This window comes from Sus scrofa, chromosome 6 (assembly GCF_054392235.1).
Source record: "Sus scrofa isolate SSC_HxYL_T2T_F1_AM1 chromosome 6, Sscrofa_HxYL_maternal_Yorkshire_Landrace_v2.0, whole genome shotgun sequence".
NCBI classification, from domain to species: Eukaryota; Metazoa; Chordata; class Mammalia; order Artiodactyla; family Suidae; genus Sus; species Sus scrofa.
The window spans coordinates 2564147-2587206 of NC_139388.1; the positions used below are offsets into that span (position 1 = coordinate 2564147).

The following is a 23060-nucleotide window of genomic DNA, read 5'->3' on the forward strand; positions in this document are numbered from 1 at the left end:
CGGGACCAGGCAGAGGACCTGGGGCCACCACGGATGCGGCTGCTCTGTGCCGTGGCTCTCGGGCAGCACCAGCACCACCTGAACCTGATGAAATGCAGATTCTCAGGCTCCCCAGGCCCACTGAAGCAGCACCGCAGGCGGTGGGCAGATGACCGGGGCTGTGACGCCCTCCAGGGGACTCAGATGCCAAGGAGATCGAGAGCCCAGGTTCCACCACTAGAACCACCTGCATCAACCCCCACTCCGCCCAAGCACACGGATTCCGCGGGTGGGGGAGAGGCCTGGGCAGCAGAGGGTTTTGAAAGCTCGCAGATGATTCTTATTTCAGCACCAATAATCACTTTCCTTTTCAATTTTTTTTTTTTTCTGTCTTTTTGCCTTTTCTAGGGCCACTCCCGCGGCATATAGAAGTTCCCAGGCTAGGGGTCGAATCGGAGCTGTAGCCGCCGGTCTACACCACAGCCACAGCAACGCAGGATCCGAGCCGCGTCTGTGACCTACACCACAGCTCACGGCAATGCCAGATCCTTAACCCACGGAGCAAGGCCAGGGATCAAACCCACAACCTCATGGTTCCCAGTTGGATTCATTAACCACTGAGCCACAACAGGAACACCTGAAGTTGTTTTTTGCGGACCAGCGGTCTTATTGCTGAAAAGTGACGAATGGTCAAGCTCCCAGCTTCACCCCAGGAAGCAGCCTCTGCCTCACAGCCTCCGGGGAGCCTCCGTCCACTGTCCTCAGAGGCAGGTGCTGGACACATGAGCGCACAGACTCAACACGCCGGGACCGCGCCAGGCTGCTGGGCGAGCCCTGTGGTAAGAAGGAAAATCTGGGCCCAGGCAGGTCACGGAGCCCTCCAAAATGTGACACAAGCTACAGGCTACTGTCGCAGGAAAACACCCACACTCACAACCGAACGCAGGGGCTCCACACCAGGCCAGATGGCCTGGGCCCTGCGAGACCCCCGGGGCCTCAGTTCCTGGAGCACAGAGTGGAGCAGGGAGGGCTGAGACCTGGGGGTGGGGACTCCTGTTCCAGAGGGACAGGCACAGAGAGCAAGAGGTGTGGGCAGGACGCCCACCAGACCCCGGCTTCAAGTGCAGCTCCACCACGACACTGAGAGGCTGGGCGAGCTTCTTACCCTCGGCTTCCACACCCGGAAAACGGGCCGATGACAGCTCCTGACCTGCTGGGCTGCAGCGAAGACAGGAAATGGGAGGAGCCCCGACCGCAGTGAGCGCTGGCTGCCTGCAAGCCCTTTTATTCCCACAGGCTTCCAGGTGCCTGGTATATTCCCATGGAGGCTTCCCCCCCAGGTGCCTGGTATATCTCCATGGAGGCTACCCCCTCCAGGTGCCTGGTGTATCCCATGGAAGCTCCCCTCAGGTGTCTGGCATATCTCCTTGGAGGCAATCCCCCACCAGGTGTCTGGTATATCCCCTTGGGGGCTCCCCCTCCAGGTGCCTGATATACGCCCCACTCCCAGTCATCTCCTCGTGATTGACCCCCCCCAGATCTCTGTCTCTCCTCATGGACGGCTCCCCAAGTCCACCCCCGAGGAGAATGAGAGCGTAGTTGGGGCCGCTGGTCCAGCAGTGTCACTTCCCCGACGCCCTCACATGTAGCGAGTGTGGTTGCTGGTCACCACTCAGCTCCTCAGGGCCGCTCGCCACCAGCCCCCGCCAGCCTCGACCTCCCACCGGGCAGACAGCCCCTACTCCGCTAACCGACCCCTGTGAGGCACCAGTGCCAGGGGCTGAGAGCGCACGGAGAACAAAGACCCTCCTGAGGTTCAGGGGACGAAGAGACATTAGCAGAACCGCGGAAGGAAACCAGTGCGGGGCTGGAGGCGGGGGCAGGAATGTGGTCGGGACCACCTGCAGGGGGGCGACACGGAGCACAGACGCTGGGCTCCATGGAGCAGGATTTTCTCCAGACACAGACTTCACCGTGGAAGGAATCGATCCCCAGGTTTGTGGGGGAGGGAGGGGCCTTGCAAGGATTTCTCCGCTTCTAGAAGACTCTACAAAGAAGCTGAGTGGAAACGTCAAACGGTGCAGACTCTGGAAAACACGCTGGCGGCTGCAACACTCAACCTAGGGTCCCTGTCTGACCAGCAATTCCGCCCCCAGCTACACATCCGCGAACGAAATGAAAATACACGTCCACACCAACACTTGTACACAGGGAGTTCCCGTTGTGGCTCGGTGGGTTAAGAACCTGACTAGTATCCATGAGGACGCAGGTTTGATCCCTGGCCTCACTCAGGAGGTTAAGGAGCCAGTGTTGTGAGCTGTGCTGGCAGCTGCAGGCGCAGCTCAGCTCCTGCATTGCTGTGGCTGTGGGGTAGGCCGGCAGCTGCAACTGTGACTCGACCCCTAGCTTGGGAACGTCCACAGGCTGCAGACGCGGCCTTAAAAAGACAAAAAAACAAAAACAAAACAAAAAAAACCCCACTTGTACATGAACGTTCACAGCAGCCAAAAGGTGGAAAAACCACAAAAGCCCATCCGCGGATGACGGGATAAACCAACGGGGATCCATCCGCGTGCTTGATGTTCACCCAGCCACATCCACGCGGCTCGTCCTCACGCTAGGGCACGGGGTGACCTGGGAAAGCGTCACACAGGGAGGGAAAGGCGCCGCCAGCGTGCAGGATCCCAGCTACACGAAACGTCCAGAAGGGACAGATCCGTCGAGACAGGGAGCAGATCTGCGGTTGCCAGGGGCTGGGGGGGTGGGGGGTTGGCTGTGTCCAAGGCTTCTTTTTGAGGTGGTAAAAATGTTCTAGAGTGGACTGGTGATGGCTGCACAATTCTGCAAATATGCTAGAAATCACGGCTCTGTAGGCTTGTAATGGGTGAATTGTATGGTTGGTGAATTACATCTCAAATCACTGAAAATGAAGCCTCAGGCTAATAAAGCCCGAGGGATCTGCGTGGAATGGGCTGGAGTCTGGAGCGCCCCGCCCCCGCCCTGGGGAGAGCTCTGTGGGGTCCCAGCTCCCCTGGCCACACCGTGGGGACACCTCCACTTCCTGCGAAGGCCAGTAACGCCCCTCCCCGGTCCCCCAAGGTCCAGGCTCTGGGGGGGCCTGACAGGCAAGGACTTCCCAGAAAGCCTGCTGTGCAGCTGGGGGGACCCCACAGTTGGGGAGTGTTTCCAAGCTGTGCCCGAACCTCCACAGAACACCCCCCAATCTGCCCAGAAGCCCTAGTGGCCCACGGGGTGGAGAAGGCTCCGGCCAGGACTCCCCACAGGACACGGAGCTGGAGATTTCAGACATGACATTTGCTTCTGAGGGGCGGGGTGGTGCAGGGCCCCCAGTGCGGGGTCTGCGGGCTCCCCGGGGGGGTCCGTGGATGGAGCTGCGGGGTCGTGGGGGAAGAAATTTCGTGTGTCCTCATTTTCACCGGCACGGCCTGAGATTCAGGCAGCAAAGCACAGTGGGTGCCGGCGAATCCTGCGGCTTCAGCATCGACAGAAAAGGGCAGGTTCAGTCGGGGGGGGGGGGGCTGCGAACGCCCTGGGACAGCGCAGGGCCCAGGCCCGCCGGCTGGAGGGCACAGGGTGGGCCTCATACCCACCTGCCGGATGCCAGAGGGGCCTCCAAGGGGAAGGGGCCCAGGACGCTGGCACCACCACTGGGCCCTGAGGCCCAGTGGACACTGGCTCCCCACTGTGCTGGGCCGGGGGCGGGGGGGGGAGGGTCTGGCATTGTGCCCGAGGGCCCCAGGGCGAGGACAGACACGACGGAGGGCAGGGGGAGGAGCAGGAGGGGCACTGGCCAGTAGACGTCCACCTCCCCCCACTTGGCTGGCTCAACCTCCAAGGGGCCTGGGGGCTCCCCCTGCCCACAGCGGGCCTCCGCCCAGACCTTCCCAGCCTCCCACCCCCAAGGGACTGGGGACCCCAGAACATCAGGATTCCTTTTATTTCCCAGGAGCCTTGACACATACCCCCCCCCAGTGGAGCCCACAGAACATCTGGGAAGGGGCAGACCCCTGCTAAAGCCTCTCTCCCAGCCCCTCCCTGACTCCTGGCCAGCCCAGGGAGCTGGAGCTGCACTGGGCATCTCTGGACGGGCTGGCTAGAAGCGTGGGGACCCCGACTCTCTCTGCCTGTCCCCGCCCCTCGCCGAGCACCCAGGTCCTCAGGGAACCTGGCCAGACCCACCCCAGCCACACTCACCCGGGGCCCAGCCTCCTTCCAGACCCCGCACAGGCCCTGTGACACAGGCAGGAGGGGCCGCGCCCCCGAGGTTGGGTTTTCCAGAAACATCCCTCAGCCACTACCCAGGGTCCTTGAGCCTCAAGGAGCAAGAGGAAATGCCCAGAAGCCTGCCCTCTGGGAGCAGAGGGCAGCTGGAGAGGTGGGTGGATGGCATGAGGGCCGGAGGAGTTCCCGAACTGGGCACTGGCCTGGCTCCTGGCCAGGCTGTGCTGCCTCCTGTTGGGCGTCAGCTGGACCTCAGACAAGGGTCCCCGGCCCCCACAGTTAGACAGGTCACCAGGCCACCCCCACGGCACCGACCCCCCCTCAAGGAGGCCAGAGCACCCTTCACCAGCTGCAGCTTCATCCCTCCGCCCCGACCCTCCTCTAAACAAGTCTGACCCCTACCTGAGGGCTGCCCCCTTCCCGACAGCACCCAGCCCAGAGTGGACCTCTTGGGACCCTCCCTGCAGCAGGCTCACGCCACGGTTCGGGGGAGGGTCCACCTGCAGGCACCAAGGGGTCACCCAAGGGTTCCATCACAGGTGATCCTGGGGGGCTTGGCCTCTGCACCCCCAGGGACATTCTGGGTGTTTCCCCAGGAAGCCCTCCTTCTGTGGGTGGACGGGAGGCCTGGCCCCAGGGCTCTGCTGGCCTTCCTGAGGGGCAGGGGTGCAGAGGGGACTCAGAAACCCCCAGGGCTAACCCTGTAGGCTGATGGGCCCCAGCTAAGAGTCAGCCCCAACACGCATGCACACGCACACACACCTGCGACTTGCCAGGCTGGGGTCCCAGGCCTGGGCTCCTCCTGCAGGATCCCACGGGGCATCCCCCAGACAGAGGGGTGTCCCCAGGCCTGGGCTGCCGGGCGGCCCAAGACCCCACCCTCCAAAGATGCCTAACGCCCCTCACTGTCCCAAGGGTGGGCGCAGGCCTGGACATGGAGGCAGAGGTGACTGCCTGGCACAGGGGCCTGGGGGCTGGCGTCGCAACAGGCCCACCCCACACCTACCCTGCCCTGCTGACGGTGGGTGTCTGGGCTGCTCTGGGCCAGAGGCTACCTGCCTCAGGGGTGGCTGCTGGGACTTCGCCAGCAGGGGCTGGCGCGGTGCTACCACACAGGCTCCGAAACAAGGGCTGGCATGAGAAACAACAGTGTGCACCCCTGATGGCAGGGAAGGGCTCCTTCTACCCCCCGCCACCCCACACCCAGCCCAAGTCTCCGCCTTGTCCCCCAGGCCTGCCGCTTCTCCCTCCCTCTCTGTGCATCTGTCTGTCTCTCCGCTAACACACCTGCCCTTCCTCCTGCTGCTCAGGCCAGGAGCTAGCAAGACACTGCCCCTGGGAACACGCCAGGGTCACCGTCACCACAGAAGCCTCCAGCCCCAGCGAGACTCTGACTTCTGCTGTATTGCTGCCACATTTTCTCAGGGACCCCCAAGTAATTTCCTGCACACCGGGCCCTGCACCGTGGACCGGGCCACTCAGCTCCCATGCAAGGAGCGTGGGTCCCCACTGCTGCCAGGGCCCTGGGAGACTCCAGCCCAGCTGTGGGCTGGGACCTTGGTCCTAGTGTGTTACCTCCTGGCTCTTGTTTCTCCCAACAATCGGGTTGGTTCTGTGCAGACCCAGAGGGGCAGGCCATGACCCACATGGCCCCAGGGCAGTCTGGTCCCCGGACTCAGCCCCTGTGCTCCAGTCCGGCCACAGCGCACACTGGTTCCTCGTGATTCCCCTGCCCTGATGCTTAAAAACACTCCCAGGGCGCACCTCCAACACCTGCCAGCCTCACACCTGCATCCTCAGGTCTCCGTGGCAACACTGCTCCCCCAGAAGGTTTTCTCAATGCCTGTAACCCTCACCCGTCCCCGTCAGCCTGGGCTCAGCTCCCTCCACCCCCTCAACATTGAGTATCAAAGATTCACCGGCACACCACCCTGGGGCTACCGGTTCCCTGCCCCCCCGGGCCAGCGCTGTCCCAGCACCCAGTCAGTGCTCAAAAGACACCCATGTGGGTCCCAGCCTCACTGCAGGTACCACAGCCGTTCTCTCCCTGCTGGTAAAACAGGCCCTAAACGCGGCCCATCAGAGCCACCCTGTTGATAACTGGACAGGACCCACCTAGCGGTTTAGTTGGTAGGCTGGGGTCCCCACAGTTACTGAGCTCCCGCTGTGTGCCTGGCACCATGCAAGGTCTCTGGGAGCCAAAGCAAGGCACCCACGGTTTATTTCAAGGAATCCACTGTCCAGTGGAGGTGGGGGGAAGTATGCCAATGAGCATCCTGGAGATGGCCGGGGTCAGGCAATACCTTTAAGTCACTGTGGTACCTACAATATGTAAAAAGTTTTAGAAACTCAACAATAAAAAGACCAGTTACTCAACCTTCAGGAGGGCAAGGATCTATAGGTCTCTGAAGTCATACAAACGACCGATAAGCACGTGAAAAGATGCTCCATCTCATTAGCGACTAGGAAAATGCAAATCAAACCCCAGCGAGACACCACTTCCCACCCACCCGGGGGACCAGAAGCAGAAAGACAGAGAATAACAGGCGCTGAAAAGGATGCGGGGAAACCGGAAGCCTCGGACCAGGACGGGGACAGACGCCCTGCAGTGGCTCTGGAAGAGTCTGCTTGATCCTCCAAAGGTGACACAGAGTCGGCATCTGATCTGGCAATTTCACTCATGCGTGTTTACCCCAGAGAATGGAAAACATATTTCTGAACAAAAATCTGTGCCCACATGCCCACAGCAGCGCTATATTCACAAGAGTCCAAACGTGCACCAGCCCAGGGTCCATCCGCGGATGGTGGGTCGGGCCGCACATAGACTGATTCCGTCTTCAAAGGGAATGAGGTCCTGGAGTTCCCGCTGCGGCCCAGCAGGATTGGTGGCGTCTCTGCAGCACCAGGACGCAGGTTTGATCCCCAGCCTAGAGCCGTGGGTTAAAGGACCCAGAGCTGCTGCAGCTGCGTAGGTTGCAACTTCAGCTCAGATCTGACCCCTGGCCCGGGAACTCCTGTGTCGCGGGGCAGCCGAGAAAGGACGGGGAATCGAGTTCTGACACATGAGACAAACCTTAAGGACAGGACGCTCGGTGGGAGAAGCCAGACACAAGAGGCCATGCACTATACGCTCCTGCTTCCATGAAATGTCCCGGACGCATCTGCGGGGACTGAGCAAAGGCGGGGCTGGCGAGGGCTGGGGGACCCGCCTGCTTCAAGCAGGACAGGCTTTCTCTGGTGGGTGATAAACATGTCCTAAAATTCGGTTGTGGTGACAGTGGCACAACCTTGTGAACATACTAAAAATGGCTGGATCGTACACTTTAAAAGGGTGGGTTTTATGGTACGTAAATTATATCTCAATGAAGACGACACCGTTTGTCTGCACTCAGGCGGCAGGCTTGCTATGGACTCACCTCGGGGACAGAAGGAGTCAGTGCGAAGGAATGGGGCGCACAGGACAGGTCTCTAAGCCCCCGGGCAGTTTACGACCGCAGCAGCAATAATACTTCGTTGTTACCGCACCAGGCGTGACTCAGAAATCTTCAGCGGGGCTCCCCTCGACCTTCAGGAGGCCCCACGCGGGCTCGTGACCAAGGAGCGGGGGTCTGAGCCCTGCCCTAGGCTGTGCGATTCTGTGGCTCCTGGAACCCCAGTCTTCCCCATGACCAGGGCAAGGCACTCCAGCCCCCGGCCTCCGTCTCCTCGTCTGTAGGATGGGCAGCCTAACTGCATGGGCCTGGCCTCATGGAACGTGGGCCCATCAGGTGACCTAGCGGGTGAAGATGGTGGCCGTATCCGGGGACAGCAAGCGTCGGGTCCCCTCCCATCTCTGCTCCTGCGATCCTCCCCCACCCAGCCCCGCAGGCGCCCGCCCCCTCAGCCTGTCTCCGTCCTCCTCCCCCCCGCCCTCCTGCTCCTCCACCGACTCTCAGGCCTGGGGCCCCTCCAGTGACAGCCTCACCCTGGACTTTCAGCACTACCTCCCAGCGGACGCCTCCCTCAGACCCAGACAGACAACCCCCGTGGCACCCCCCCCAATCCTCGCCTGGAGTGCGTTCCAGACGCAACTCTATCCCACACCCCCTCCTCCCCCAGGGCCCCTCTGTCCCTGGTTCCTGGGCGCTGACCATCCTGGACTCTGCCCACCTGCTCGGCCCACTTCCAAACTTTGGGGGTCTGGTTCTCAGCCCCCTGCCCCCACCCGGACATCCCCTCTCCCCTGGACACACCCCCAGAGGCCCCCAGCTTCCTCTCTGCCCCCCTTTGCCCCCCACCCAGCAGCCAGAGTGATTAGCCCAGCAAGGGTGGCCCTGGGCACCTGTCCCAGAGCAATGAAGACTCAGGTTCAGGCAAAGTTCCACTCAGGTTTCATTCAAGGGAAAGTCTGCAGAGCCGGACCCATAACACCCCCAGGCTGGAACCACCCCAGACCCCTCAACCGCGACCGGGTGGTCCTCCATCCGCTCCATGGAGCACAGGCAGCAGTAAAAGGAGCCAACTGCTTTTCTCTCTTTTTTTAATGTTTTCTTTCTTTTTTCTTTTCTCTTACTGCTGCACCTGCGGCATAGGGGAGTTCCCAGGCCAGGGGTCAAGTCGGAGCTGCAGCCACAGCCCACGCCCCAGCCACGGTAACACTAATCAGAGCTATATCTGCAACCTACACTGCAGTGTGAGGCAACGCTGGCTCCTCAACCCACTGATCAAGGCCAGGGATCAAACCTGCATCCTCATGGATACTCGCTGGGTTCTTAACCCCCGAGCCACAACAGGAACTCCAGGTACCAACTGTTGGTGTGAACAACGGCCTCGACTGTATGCAGAAAATCCCAGGGCAAGACAAAGGCAGATCCCCAAAGGCTGCATTTGTAGAATGTTCTTGAAATGGGACATGACAGACATAGAGAGCAGATCCGTGGCTGCCAGGGGGCTGAGGAGACCCAGGGGAGTGGGTGTGGCCATCAAAAGGGTCCCCGTGGTGCTGGAACGTTCTGTATCTGACTGTGTCAATGTTGGCCTGCCGGCTGGAACTGTGCTAAGATCTGCAAGACATAAGCACTGGGGGAATCCATGGACGGTTCGGGGACGGCCTGGGTTGTTCTCACAAGTGCATGTGAATCTACAATTATCGGGAAATAAAACTTTGTATTACAAACACACAAACACCAGATCGCATGGCTGCCCTGCTTAAACTGTTCAGAGCCTTTCCCCGGCCTCGACAAAATCCACATGGTTCCCCGGGGCCGGAAGCTGTGCTCAGACCCCCTTTACCCTCCGCCTTCACTCTGCTGCAGCCCGCGCCTCCGGGCCTTTGCACATGCTCTTCTCCCCGCCTGCACCCTCATTCTCTCACTGTCCACAGGACGCCCCTGGCCCCTCACAGCCTCGAGCTCGCTGCGGCTGCGTCATCCATCCATCACTCAACCATGGGCCCTCGAGCTCCCCCTGCTGGGGACACTGTGGTCCTGCGGGGGCAGCTGACGGGGCACACTGAGCTGGGGGGAGCAGGATGCTGCCGGCAAGGGAAAGAGCTGAAGAGGGGAGGCCTCCTCACCAGAGGAGGGACAGGGAGAGGCCAGCTGCCCGCTCCTGGCCTTGGCCTTGGACCAGGCCTGCAGGAATCTGCAGGCTCCACCCTCCTTCCGAATTCCACTGGCTGTGGGAGCTCAGCACGCCTCATCCATGGAGGAAAGAAGTGTTCCTTCCCGGGGCCCACAGATCAGGCTCAGGGAGTTGGCGAACCCCCAGGGGACCCACCAAATGGCACGAGTGCAGGGACGTGCCTGCCACCGGGGAAGACCAGGGCTCCAGTCGCTCTCAGAGGGGTCCAGGAGAGCCCCCAGTTTACAAATGGCTGGGATAAGGCCCACCAGAGCCTGGATTCATAAGATCCTTCCCGCCCCTGCTTCGCGGTGAGACGGCGGGCCCCTCGGCGCCTCAGATGTAAAGCGGGGGAGGGGTGAAAGGCCGGCTCTGGGCCCGACAAGCCCCCTGCCCACCCGCCACGCGACCGCGTCAAGCCACAGAAGCCCGTGAGCTTCACCTTCCTCCACGCCTCCCACAAGGGAGCACATGCTTCACCTCGAAGCACTGATTTCAGAACTAAGAGGAAAACAGCTACGGTCAAGGGCACAGCGCAGTGCTCGGAACCAGGCAGACGTTAAACACGGCGAATGTCCTTTCAAAGGAGTCCCCTGGTTTAGGACCCCACCGGTTGTCCTGGATGCGTCTTGAGGCACCTTCCGAGGGTAAGACACTGGAGTTGGAAAGTGTCCCTGTCACCTGGCAATGGGTCTTTATTTAGAAAAAGGGTGTCTGCAGGTGCAATGAAGTGAAAGCTCCTTCTCTCTGGCTTCTGGCCGGGCCCTGAGCCTAGTGAGAGGCGTCCTTACAGGAGATGAAGGGGAGAGACAGACACACAGGCCAGTGGGGACAGGGCACTTCTCCTTTGGGCGTAGCAGGTGTTGCGCCTGGGAACTCTACTGTCTACTTCATTTTCACAAGCCCCCTGACCCAGAGGTTGAAAACCTCCGTCTAGAGCAGTGACTCAGTCCTGCCAGCTTTGATCGCACCCCCAGGCAGGAAGCCACCATCTGAGGTCCCGGCTGGAGTGGTGTGGGATGGACGCCAGACGTTTCCCCCACTGAAACCGTCCTGGTGATTCTGACCTGTGGCCGAGGCTGCTCCAGACAAGAGGCTGTCAACCTGAGCTGCCCGCCAGAATCCCCTGGACAGTTTAAAAAAGAATCCCAACACCCAGGCTGCACCCAGACCCCCATGTCACATCTCCGGGGGTGGGGGTGGGGGGCACGGGATTTTCCAAACCCCCCGATGGGGCCAGTGTGCAGCCAAGATGGGAACTGATGAATGAGTGAACTAGCGACCTGCAGAGCTAACCCAGAGATTCTCGTACGCGAACCACCCGAGCATCTTGCAAACACGCAGAGCCTGACCCTGCAGGTTTGCGGGGGGCCTCAGAGTCTTCCTTCCTAACAGTCTCCTGGAGACCATCCTTGGCGGTTCTCCTGCGCGCAGCCGGGATAAAGAAGCACCAGCCCCTAAAGCTGGGGTCTCGGGCATCAGCGTCCACTGAACTGTGTAGGAAATGCGCTCACGCAGACCAGAACCTCAGCAGGGCAGCAGTGATCTGTTGGCCACACCTCCCAGGTGGCGCTCAGACACGGGAAGGTGTGGGAAGCCTGGAGTAAGGGACAGTGGCAGGCCAGCACCCTGGCCAAGCTGGGCACTCCACCGCCACAGAGAGAGGCCCTTGCTTCTTTCTGGGGTCTCCAAAAGTACCAGGGAGCCCCCTGGGTTCCAAACAGCTGTGACACTCCTGGGAAGGGGGCAGATGACACATACTGAGAGGAAAAACTGTGGACTCCATCGCAGAGATGAGAAAACCAAGGCCAGACAACTTCGGTCTGGGAAACTGCCACGCTGCTCACCCTCGATCGACTTGGCTCAGGGGCTCCCCCGGACCCCGCGCCTCTGCGGCCCCTCAAGGACCCACGACCCTCTCCCCTCCCTTCTCAGAACCCCCGGCTGGGGTGTTTCCACTGGGGACGCCCAAAGTCTGCCATGAGAAACCCCGCACTGTTTTGCATAGTTTAGTCTTGCATCCAGACGACACAGTCTTCTGGGTAAAAGCCATGTCATCCGGTTTCCTGTATGTTATGTTTTATTTGCTTATTTTTTTTTCCCCAAAGACTACATCACTGCCAACTACACGCTGTACCCATAGCACCAGACACTGCGGGCGTGTATGCCCCTAATAACTACACACAGAAATCCTAAACCCCAATGCAATGGCGTTAGGGATGCAGGCTTTGGGAAGTGATGGGGTCACCAGGGTGGAGCCCTCAGGAGGGGTTAGGGCCCTTCTGACACAGACCCCACACAGCTCTTTTGTCCCTTCCCCCATTGGGCGACACCAAGAAGCTGGCAGTCTGCCACCCAGAGGTCCTCACCTAACACCATGCCTCCCAGCGCCTTCATCTGGGACTCCTCAGCCGCCAGACCTGTGAGAAATGAATGCTGCTGTCTGCAGGCTCCCCACCTGCTCTGCCCCGCCTCCGGTGCTCTGTCACAGCAGCCGGATGGACCCAGACAGAGTCCGGCTCAGCGAACACTTCCAGGTCGACTCACTGAAAGCGGACCTGGGCTTTGCCGTCTTCCTGGCATAGTAGGAACTCGAAGGTAGGAACTCCCATGTTTCTCCAGCATGCTCCTTAAGGACTGAATGGATCAAGGAACAGGGAGCGTTAGAAAGTGGGCAGAGAAAAGAGTCCTTACGTCCCTGCTGCTCTTTCCTAGCTCGTGACAACCAACACCGCCCGTTAGCCAGCGCTCCCAAAACATCTCCTGGTCGCGGCCTCGAGATTAGACCATGATCTCACTCCGTTATCCACTGTGTTCAGCACCATCCATCTCACTCAGGTGAAAGCGGATAACAAGACGACAGGGGCCCTCCTGAGCAACGACAGCCGGTAACAAAACAAAACCGGGCAGGGGGACCACAAGTGATGCTTTAAAGAGATTGACGATTCCGCTTTCAGAGTTCCCGCTGTGATGCAACAGGACTGGCGGCATCTCTGCAGCCTGGTGCAGTGGGCTCCATCCCCAGCCTGGCACAGTGGGTTCAAGGATCTGGCGTTGCCGCAGTGGTGGCGTAGGTCACAGCGGCGGCTCAGATCTGATCCCTGGCTTGGGAACGCCATGGGCGGCAGAGAAGCCAGAAATGAAAGAACAAAATTCCTTTTCACTGCCTATGTCCAGCCCTAAGCGCTGGCAACAAGACGGTGTGCACAATGGTGACAGTGGATGAAGTTACCAGGTGCCTCCGCACTTGCACGCCAGTCCATGCCACAAATATTCACTGAGTGACCCCCGCGTGCCGGCCCTACTGTAGCGACGGGACGCACATCCCTTTCTGCACGACTCGCACACTCCACACCAGCACCGTCCAGGAGGACTTTGTCTGATGACGGAGGTGATGAGCCCCTGCACTGGCCAACCTGGTGGCCGTGAGTCACAGGTGGCACCTGAGCACGTGGACTGTGGCGCGCGTGACGGAGGCCCTGAGTGTCTAAATTGCATTTCGCTGTCATTCATTTAAATTTAAATAGCCACAAGTGGATGGGGCAGGGTTGGTCTCCATGACGAATCTACGGATGCCGATTTAGAGAAAACGAAGACGGAACAGTCTCTGATGGGCTGCAGACCAAGCTCGGCTGCCACCTGTGCTGGGTGCACACAGAGCCCCCGAACACACCGTGGGGACCCAAGGCAGAAATAAACCTCAGGTCTTATTGCCACGAGTCCTACTAAAGAACCCACCTCCCTGGGGAATGCTGACTTGGTTCAACAGGAGACGCCGAGAAGGCACTCAAGCCTTTTCGAAAAGACCGCCAGGACCGGCGTGAAAAACAGGCGGACGCTCCAGTGCCGGTGTCTCTTGGGGTATGGAACCTACACACGGACAGAGCGGGCGCAGGCAAACTTCTGGTGGCCACGTGCAAGGGTCAGGACGGGGCGGTCCCCGGCCCGGAGACCCCGCCGCCGTCTGGCTGGAAGAGGGGCCGGGACATTAGAGCTAGGCGGCTCCGGCAGGCCTGGCCGCGCGGGCGGGGCGCTCTCCAAGGTGCTGAAGACACGCTCCTCTCCCAGTGACCAGCGACCCAAGGGAGCCGGCCCCTTGCTCTAGCCCACAGAGCCTGCTTAGCCAAGCCAGGACCCCACGCAGGCCACCTTCATCAACCACACGGCCTTTCCCAAAGCCAGGAGACTACAGATGGGGGAGCAGCTGATTCAAGACGGGCCGGACCTCTGCAGAAAATCCGAGCATCCCCCTCCCTCTCTCCCAGCACTCACACACAGAATACCTCGCTGGCATTTAAGGACAGAAGGGGTGTTTTGTACAGAATCATCAGCTCTTGGCTGAGAGCTAGCTGTCTGCAGAGTTGGGGAGGCCTGACGGAAGATGAGGAAGAAAAAGTCTTGAAAAAGAAAAAAAAACGGCAGAGGCTCCTGGCTCTCCCCCACGGTCACCACCACCATCTGCCCCGGGTCTTCCTCGCTGCACAGGCGTCCTCGGAAAAGATGGGCCCCGGCCCCTTTCCTCAGTTGGCTGCGTTAACCGGCAGCAGCAGCAGCGAGGACCACTCTCACTCACCACCGACGCGGTGGAAGGCTATTTTCGGAGAGTGCTGGTCCTCGCTGCTGCGCCAGCCCGGCCAGGCTTCCTAATACAAAGCTCGTCAAGTCGCTCCAGGGCTGTGCTGGGTGAGGGGAGTTCTCAGAACACTTCTTTCCCTGCTATTATTGGCAACAAAGAACTAGCTATTTGCTTTCTCCTCTCCTTCCACCTCATGGAGCCTCCTCCCTCCCCAAAGGGGTTGAAAGACTCTCTAAGGAGACGCTGCTCTCTCCAACTGCCTTTTGTTTCTGAAATGAGTTTCTGCTGGGGCATATAGGGCCGCTTCCTCCGAAACTGAGCATCTGGATTACAAAAGGGGAGTTTACGTTTCACAGGTTCATGGCCAAGCACCAAAAATATGCCCAAGGGTCATTTACTCTTTTACCCCTCCAAGGGGGCATGAGCCGCCTGAACAAGTATCTAAAGTGGAAACAAAGCAGCAGCCCCATCTGCATCTGAGCCCCGCTCTGCGGCTGGCTCCCTCCAGTCCAGGGAGCGCAGGCGTCTGGAGGAATCTGGAGCACCCGGCCAACCACCAAAGCCGGGAGGGTGTGCGTGGCTGTGTTTTGGGGGACAGGGTGGAAACGGTCTCTGGGTGACAGGTGTACTGCGTGCACGCAGGCGCCGGGGGATCTGAATTCTGACTGTGGGCGTGTGTGATTTGTGTGGGCCGAGGGATCTGGGCTGGTGAACGGAATCTGTATCTGAGGGGGAGCGGCCGGGTGTGTGCGATGACTCACATCTTTTGGGCTGTGGGAGGGTTTTATTTGCGGGGGGCGGGGGTAACTTTCGGTCCAAGAGATCCTGTGTACACGGCCCCCAGCGGGAAACATCTACCTGTGCAGCCGAGCAGAGTCCGGAGAGCAGAGAAGAGGCAGTGCCTGGCGGGGACCGGAGGAGGGCCTGGGTGTGAGGCGCCCAGGCGCATATGCCCACACTCCAGGCTGCTGCACCCATGGGGGGAGGAGGGGGCGTGGAGGAAGAGATGGAACGAGGAGGTGCTGCTGCACCAAGGAGTTCAGAGAGACGTGTTTCACGCGAAAGCACGGGCTCTGGGACAGCTGCCCTGCGCAGGAATCCTGGTGCCGCCCAGTGCTCATCAGGCAGGCATCTGGCTTCTCTGTGCCTCTGCTTCCCAGGGTGGGCAATGGGAGGAAGGACAAAACCGAGCCTGAGAGGTACGGGGATGACGTGCCGTGACGCTGCAGACGCTCGCCACATGCCTGGCGCACAGTAAGTGTTTCGCCCTGCCAGCCCTTAGCCTTCTCATCACCGTCATTATCACACCTGGCTACGGGGTCTAATAATGATCGTTACAAGTGACATTCGTTGCGTGTGACCCGTAATAATAAAATAGTGGTAAGTAACAAGGAGCGCTTCCTCTGTTCCTGGCACTGCCATGCACACCACCTCAATTAATGCCCACCTCCTTCGCAGCTGTGATCATCAGCCCTGTGGACAGCTTCGGAAACAGAAGCTCAGAGAAGCTAAGCAACTTGCCAAGGTCACAGAGCAAAGGCACAACTGGGATTCACGCCTAGTGGCTGGCAACCCCGCAGCACGGGCTCCTGCCACCCCATGTCTCCGGGGCGCGCCGTCTCTGCGGGGTCACCCGACAGGCTGGAAGCGGCTCGGCGCACTTGAATGAGCCACGCCTGCCCTGTGCCTGAGGGAGGATGAAGCTGGAGGAGGAGGTGCTGGCAGAAGTGTCCCCAGTTGAAATGGATCCCATACCAATGCCAGCTAAATGCAGAACAGATCTGCCATCTGTGCATTATTCATGAAAATCACCGTTTCCCCGAGTCAGCACGGGAGCGGGGCTGAAGTTGGGGAGATGTGCTCGCGCCTGTCGGACATCCCCGTCCCTCGCACAAGCGAAGAGCAGAACTGGAGTCTGGACCGTGACCGCACGGAGGCTCTGCTCCCCTCCCAGCAGGATCCCTTGCCGCCCGCCCGCTGACAGGGGAGAGGCCATGAGACCCACTGTTCTGTCCTGGCAGACACGACACCCTCGGTGGCCCCGCGGGGCCCACGGACGGCTCGAGGCCAAACATTCTCAGCAGCCACCTCCTTCCCAGTGAGAGGCGGGCACCGTGGTTCCAGAACAGTGGCCCCAGATGTCTGGGCCTGATTACTCCAGGCTAGAAAGGTCCATTCGACTTCCCATTGTGCCCAATCCCCAACCCAAAGGCTGCAGCCAGCCTGGCGCCCTGCATCAGGGTGCCTGCCTTGGTCGGCATACAGGTGGGCGGATGTCAGGAAAGGCGGGTTCCACCGTGAACAGACAGGGGGGTCGCTCCCTGGACTCTGCCACCCAAGGCTGGGGGCTCTGTCCTGTCACCGGGGCTCCGGGCCGCCCCGGGCTCCATCGGTCACAGACATGATCCCCCCGCCCTGCCCCGACGCATGAGACTCAGTCACCCTACACTCATGGCAGCCTCAGCCAGAGTCAGATGCCCTCACCCCAGAGGAACCACAATCATCATCCCTCCTCTGAAATGGAAGCTCCATGAGGGCCAGGACCTCTGTCTGCTGTTTTCCCAGAGCCCCAAGCACCTGCTCGCAGTAGCGCTCAGTAGATATTTGCTGGACAAAGGACAGAATTCCAGGCCCACCCAAGATTTCTGGGGAAGGTGCGCCAGCTTAGGTGCCGGACCTGACTCTCGGGTACCCAGCCGAGTGCCACAGACAGGGCTTGGCTCCTCACCTGCCAGGCTCCCAAGTGAGACTGGCCACCAGGGACCCAGAAGCCACTCTCCAGGCTCAGGCACAGCTGGGAGCACCTCTGGGGGATGGATCTGCAGCGCAGCCTGACCAGAGTCCCCCCCTGGGTGACAACGGCCCCTGGGCTCCCAAAGAGCCCAGCTGGGAGCGCCAGGCTGCTCGGCCGCCCACCTCAGCCACCCACATCTGCCGCTGGCCCTTGCTGGGCCGGCGCGCGCACGCACACACACGCCCACGGCCTAGAACCCAGGGAGGGCCGTCTGCTCGGCCTGGCCCCAGGGTCAGGGAAGCTCTCCAACCCACTCCAGGAAAACAACAACGGCAGAGAAGAGGCCGCCTGGGACGGGGCGCCACGGCTTTGACAGGCAGAAGCGTTATATAATTAACTGCCCCCACGCCTCCTCCCCTTGGAGGAATAACGAACCCTGCTTCTCAGTTGCATAAGCCGAAATAATAATTACTCTCCAGCCCTCCATCACTCCTGCATGTGGCCGGGGAGCAGGTGCTTAGCACTCGCTTCGGGAGACTTGGAGGCGGCAGGCAGGCAGGCAAAGACCACACGCACGCTCGTGATTTCTTCCTATGCCGGCAGAAGCACTCAGGTCCCTGTGGTGCCCTGCTCCTGTACCAGGCAGCCAGGTCCCCAAAATGACCGAGCCGCCAAGCCCAAGGCACGGAGCCACTTCTGAGGATGGGCTCCTCGATGGGGGAGGGGGCATCGGGAGAGCAGGCTTGTCTGGGGTCTGGCTTCCAGGAACAGAAAGGGCTCCGAGCCCCTCGGGTGCACCGAGGAGTGGCCCCTGGAGTGCCTGGGACCAGGGACAGCCGCAAAGCCAGCCAAGGCTCCCTGCACAGAACCTATCGAACAGCCGCGGCCGGGCAGCACGCTGGCTTCCGGCACCAGCTCAGCCGGGAATGTGGTGGCATCTTAGAACGATGGCACAGAGCATCCCTAAACTAATGTGGAAAATGATTCAGCCCCTGAAAGCCGAGATTCCTGGGCTCTCGCTAAACAGATGGGCCTCCCTCCCTCCCTCCCTCCAGCAGCCTGCTCCGACAGCGCTAGCCCGCGTCCAACCACCTAGAAGTTTATTGCCTTGTTGTGGTGGTTTGGGTTGGCGTCCCCCGCCTCTAGCTCTCCCAGCCACTCTCTTTCCATTGGCTTGGGTTGATCAGGACTCAGGGAGGCCCGGCCGCACCGCAGGAAAACAGGCAGCAGAGCTGGGGCTTGACTCCCGGAGGCCGACACCCAGGGAGCTTTGCCAACAAGGGGAGGGGGCCCTCTCCCAGCTCTGCGCCCTTGCTGGGTCCCAGAGGAGGCCGCGGGCCCAGTGTGGCCTTTCCGGCAGGTCTCTGGCCTGCTCTTGGGTGATGCACTGACACTCTGATCAGCTACCCGGCTCCTGGGCCTGGCACTGCTCCTGGAAAGCCCCCGACACCCTTCAGCTGGCACGGGGCGCTGTCCCCCACCAGGCAGTGGGGCAACCTGTAGCCAAGGCCGCTGTGGCCTCCAGGGAGCCCCAGGAAATGCCCCAGGTGCCCAGGGCCCTCTGGAGAGAGAAGCTCCACTTGCCCACAGATAAACAGAAGAGGCAGGAGAAGGTCCCTCCCCCGCCAGCCCCCACCCCCACCCCCACCGCCAGCGCGCGGGGCGCACCTACCTCCATCCGAGTAGGTCTCCGTGCCGTAGCCGTCCTGCAGCCCGTTGCTCCAGGTCCCTTCGTACTTGGCCCCGTTGCCCGTGCACTCCCGCACCCCGTAGCGCCCCTTAAATCCGTGCGTCCACTCGCCCTTGTACACCCACTTCCCCTTGCTCTCCAGGCCGATGCCGTGGCGCTTGCCCTGCGCCCAAGTGCCCTGGTACGTGTTGCCGCTGGGCCAGGTGTAGACGCCCAGTACCTCGAAGCCGTGGCTCCACGAGCCGGTGTATTCGCCTTGGCCCTTGGGGCCGGTGCAGACGCCATGGCCGTGCGCCTTGCCGTCCTCCCAGCCTCCACAGTAGGACCCTCCATCGTCAAAATTAAACCTACCCCCACTGGACATGCATGTAACTCGGTTTGCAAATCCCGCAAACGGTGAAAAAAAAAAAAAAAAAAAAAGGCGATCAACAAACCGGAGTCTTGGTTGGCTGGCTGGCTGGTTTTGTTTTGCTCTTTTTTTTTTTTTTTTTTTTTTTTTTTTTAAAGGAAGAATGGAGAACGCAAGCAGATCCCAGGCGGCGGGCGGCCGCGGCGCCGGCTTCGGTGGAATTTAAGTCAATTGGGGGCGATTATTCATTTTCGAGCTGCGCCGCGGAGCCTGACCAGCGTCTCGCGCTCCCGCTGGAGACAGGACCGGAGGGGAGGAGGGCGGGGGAGGGGAGGGGAGGGGGAGGGAGGGGGCAGGAGCAGGAGCGTCTGGTGCAAACGGCTCCACCTCAGCGGCAAGTGCCCCTCGGAGGCGAGCCCGCCGGGCTGGCCGCGCAGGCCGGGCGGGCACGGCGGCGCTCAGGCCTGGGGCGCAGTCCCCCACCTGCGGCTGCCGCGCTGCGGGCGCCCGAGGGCGGCGGCGCGGGCGGCTGCACCATATTGGGGGCCGCGGGCCGGGCCGGGCCGGGCCGGGCGGCGGCGGCGGCAGCAGCAATGCGGCGGGTCGGGCGGCGGCGGCGGCGGCGGCGGCGGCGGCGGCGTGCGCTCTGGGGCCGGCTCGCGCGCTCGGGCAGGCGCGGCGCGCGCCCGCAGCCCGCGCCCCGCCCGCGCGCGCCCCCGCCCCCCGCCGCCCGCGCGCCCCCGCCCGGGCCCCCCGCCCCCGGCGCGCCCGCGGCCGGGAGCGGGGCGCTGTCCCGCCCTGCTGCCCGCGCCGCGCTCGCCCGCCCGGCCCGCGGCCCCTCTTGCTCCCGCGGGCCGGGAACTAGGGGTCCAACCCGGGCGCCCCAGCCCCCCCCCCCGTTCCCGGGACTTGGATTTAAAGGGACAGGAACTGCGTAACGGGAAGGCGCCCAGCACCCTGGGCGCTCTCGGCCCCCTCCCGGGAGCCGCGAGGGGAGGCCCTGCATGGCAGGCCCGGGGCGGGCCGAGGGCGCCCCGCGCGTCTGGGCTCCCCCACCCGGCGCCTCGCCCCTCGCGCCTGGCTCCGGTCTGCCAGGCCGGGCCCAGACTTGGCTGAAGAGGCTCTTGGCGGCCCACAGGTGGTTCTCCTTCGACAAAGAATCCATCCCTTTTCCTCGCGGGCAGTGTGGGTCTACGTGCAGGGGAGGCGGATGATGGCCTCAAAAGACAGGTATCTGGCGATTGGCCCGCCCCAGAAATTAAGAGAATGTATGGCCACGGGCACATGCCTTAGAGTAAGGACGCCCCAGTTCCGCCCCGACCAACAGGTAGCCCACCCCCATCGGTTGTGCTTTAGGGGAGCAAAGTGGGATCGCCACGCCACTCAGGCGCTAGGCGGTCTCTCCCCTCACATACTCCTACCCACCGCTGCCACCCCCCCGCCCCAGAGATGGTGCCTGATTCCTGGATCTGAGTATCCTGGGACCCATTTGAAATGCATTTCCTGGATGATAAATCCGCAGGCAGAAGCCCGAGTTCCCAGCTCTCCCGGAACGTGTTAGGCAAAAGGCAGCAGCCAGTGCTGGGGGCGGGGGTGTTTGTGTGTGTGTCAGGGTCGGGGCTCCTCGGAGTGTGGAAGGTGACTGGCAGAGCAGAGCCAGGAATGGCAAGCCTGGCCTCAGAGCGAGATTTAGGAGCCCCTCCACCCCCCCACACCAAGAGCTGCGCTTGGAAGCCTGGGATTAGCCAGGGGCCCTGCTCACACCTCCTGCCAGCATTGTGCCACCTTTGCAAAACAGGCTCTCACTGGAAAACTGCCCCCCCCACCTCAGTTTCCCAGAGTTCAAGCTCAACTTCTTGTCTGGCCCTGAGCACCAAAGCCAGACCACCAAACCTCCCTAAAGGGCCACCAGCCTGCAGGGCTGCCCTCCCCTCACTTACCACGCCCTTGTGGAGGGACAATTAGGGAGGTGTCAGCATAGCTTTGTGATCTGCAGTTACAGTGACTCCATGTACCTTCTAGGGGGCGGCTCCCTGGAAGGTTTTTCTAAGTGCCTAGGGGTGGAGTTCTTGGGTTCAGCTCCTTGGGCTCAATGGCTGTGCGGAACACCTGGAGCAATTTCCTTCTCACCCTGCAGCGCAGGGCACTTCCAGCACGCCACTTCCTGGCTGATGGTGTTATCAGACTTCCTCTTTAGGTCTGCATTTATTTCGTTTTGTTTCTCCACATGGATACGAAATAGTATCTCAGAACTCTTGTGTAAATGAGAAATTAGAGGAGTTCCAGTGTGGCTCAGCAGGTTAAAAATCCGGCTTTGTAACTGCTGTGGCACAGGTTCAATCCCTGGCCAGGGGAACTTCCACATCCCACAGGCACAGACAAAAAAAGGGGGGGTGGATTAGATAATCATGACTATGAAAAAGCTGTAGACTTTCCTCAAGATACAGATCCAGGAGTTCCTCTTGTGGCTTGGCACGTTAAGAACCCAACTAGTATCCATGAGGATGCAGGTTCAATCTGCGGCCTCGCTCCGTGCGTTAAGTAGCCGGTGTTGCCGAGCGCTGTGGTGAAGGCCACAGACACGACTTGGATCTCGAGTTGCTGTGGCTCTGGCGTTGGCTGGCAGCTGCAGCTCCAATTGGAGCTCTAGCCTGGGAACCTCCAGATGCCACAGGTGCGGCCCTGAAAAGAGAAAAGATTCAGATCCAAATCCTGCCCCCAGGGCAGTCCCTTGAAGTGCCTGGGCTCAGTTTTCTCATCTGTAAAATGGGCACAGTAACAGTTCCCATCAGGTTGCCATGAGACATCAGCGGAGCCAAGAGCCCAGTACCTGGTAAGCACTTAAGAAGTGGCAGGTGCTGCTGTTCGCAGGCCAGCCCCCAGCGAAGGTCACTGGTTCCTACCTGGGGCACCCCCTTCGGCCTGTCCCTCCTCCCAGTGCTGAAGTGGAATTGCCATTTCTCTTGGACACTCTGCGCCTTCTTCCTTCCGTTTTATTTCCAACCCGTCTTTGGCTGATTGGGCAGCCCTTCCTCACACAGGCAGTGGATTGCAGCTGAGATCTCACTGGGAAATAGTGATTGGTTCCAAGCGATTCCTGGTCAGCACCTGCTACTTGGGCTAATGCATACCCTTTCCCCAGGCGCGTCCAACCTACCCCCCCGCCCCCCACGCTCCTCTCCCAGCTCCGTCAGATTAGCTCCTGCAGCGACAGCCTCTCTTCCCTGAAATGCAGATATTGGAGGCATTCATTTTGTGCAATTTGGAAATCATTCTCCCATAAAGCGGGGCTGGGGGTATTGATCTCACTTTGGAGGAAACTCTCCAAGCCTATAAACATAGTAGCACCCAGCAATTTCAAAACTCACACCAGGGAGACAACGCCAGGCCACCTTGCCCATCTCACGTCCCTGTGCACCAAGCATCAGGGACCGCACGGACACGCCTCGGGTGACCTGGGCTAACAAGCTCCGCTTCCATAAAGGCCCTGGCTTGGAGCCCGCTCCGTGGGTGCCTGGCCAGAGGGAAAATAATGACTGAGCAGGATTCCAGCTCAAGCTGTCTGGTTTTCCAGCCTGTGCACTGCCTTTTTCCTTGCCTGCTCCCTCTTCCTGCGACGGGAGGTTTTCCGGTTTCGCCTCCAGAAAGGCTTCCTGGTTTCTCTCTGTAAAGGATGCCCTGTTTTCGCCTGCACAGAAGCTTATGTGTTTCCTCCAGAGAATCGCACTGCCATGTACAGTTTCCGCTTTTGTCTTCTCGAATGTGCCCGTGTTTACCCTACACCGGGAGGCGTCTGCGTCCGGGTTTCCGTTCCTCCTCGCTGGCTGGTGAGTATGGCAGAAGTGACACAATGTGACTTTGAAGGTTAGGGCGTAAATGGTGACACGGC

General features: G+C 60.8%; 1 protein-coding gene and 1 long non-coding RNA gene across 3 annotated transcripts in view; both read right to left on the reverse strand.

Moving 5' to 3' along the window:
- Positions 1-19455, reverse strand: part of JPH3 (junctophilin 3) — a 91360-nt gene extending 71905 nt beyond the window's left edge. For both annotated transcript variants that reach the window (XM_013998131.3, XM_084959292.1), the window contains exon 1: positions 18805-19455. In XM_013998131.3, coding sequence (XP_013853585.3) covers positions 18805-19186 — 382 coding nt within the window. In that variant the 5' untranslated portion in view covers positions 19187-19455. The remainder of the gene's footprint in view (positions 1-18804) is intronic.
- The window catches only part of LOC146402146 (uncharacterized), a 345416-nt gene that overhangs the window by 135509 nt on the left and 186847 nt on the right, over positions 1-23060 (reverse strand). The window lies entirely within an intron of this gene.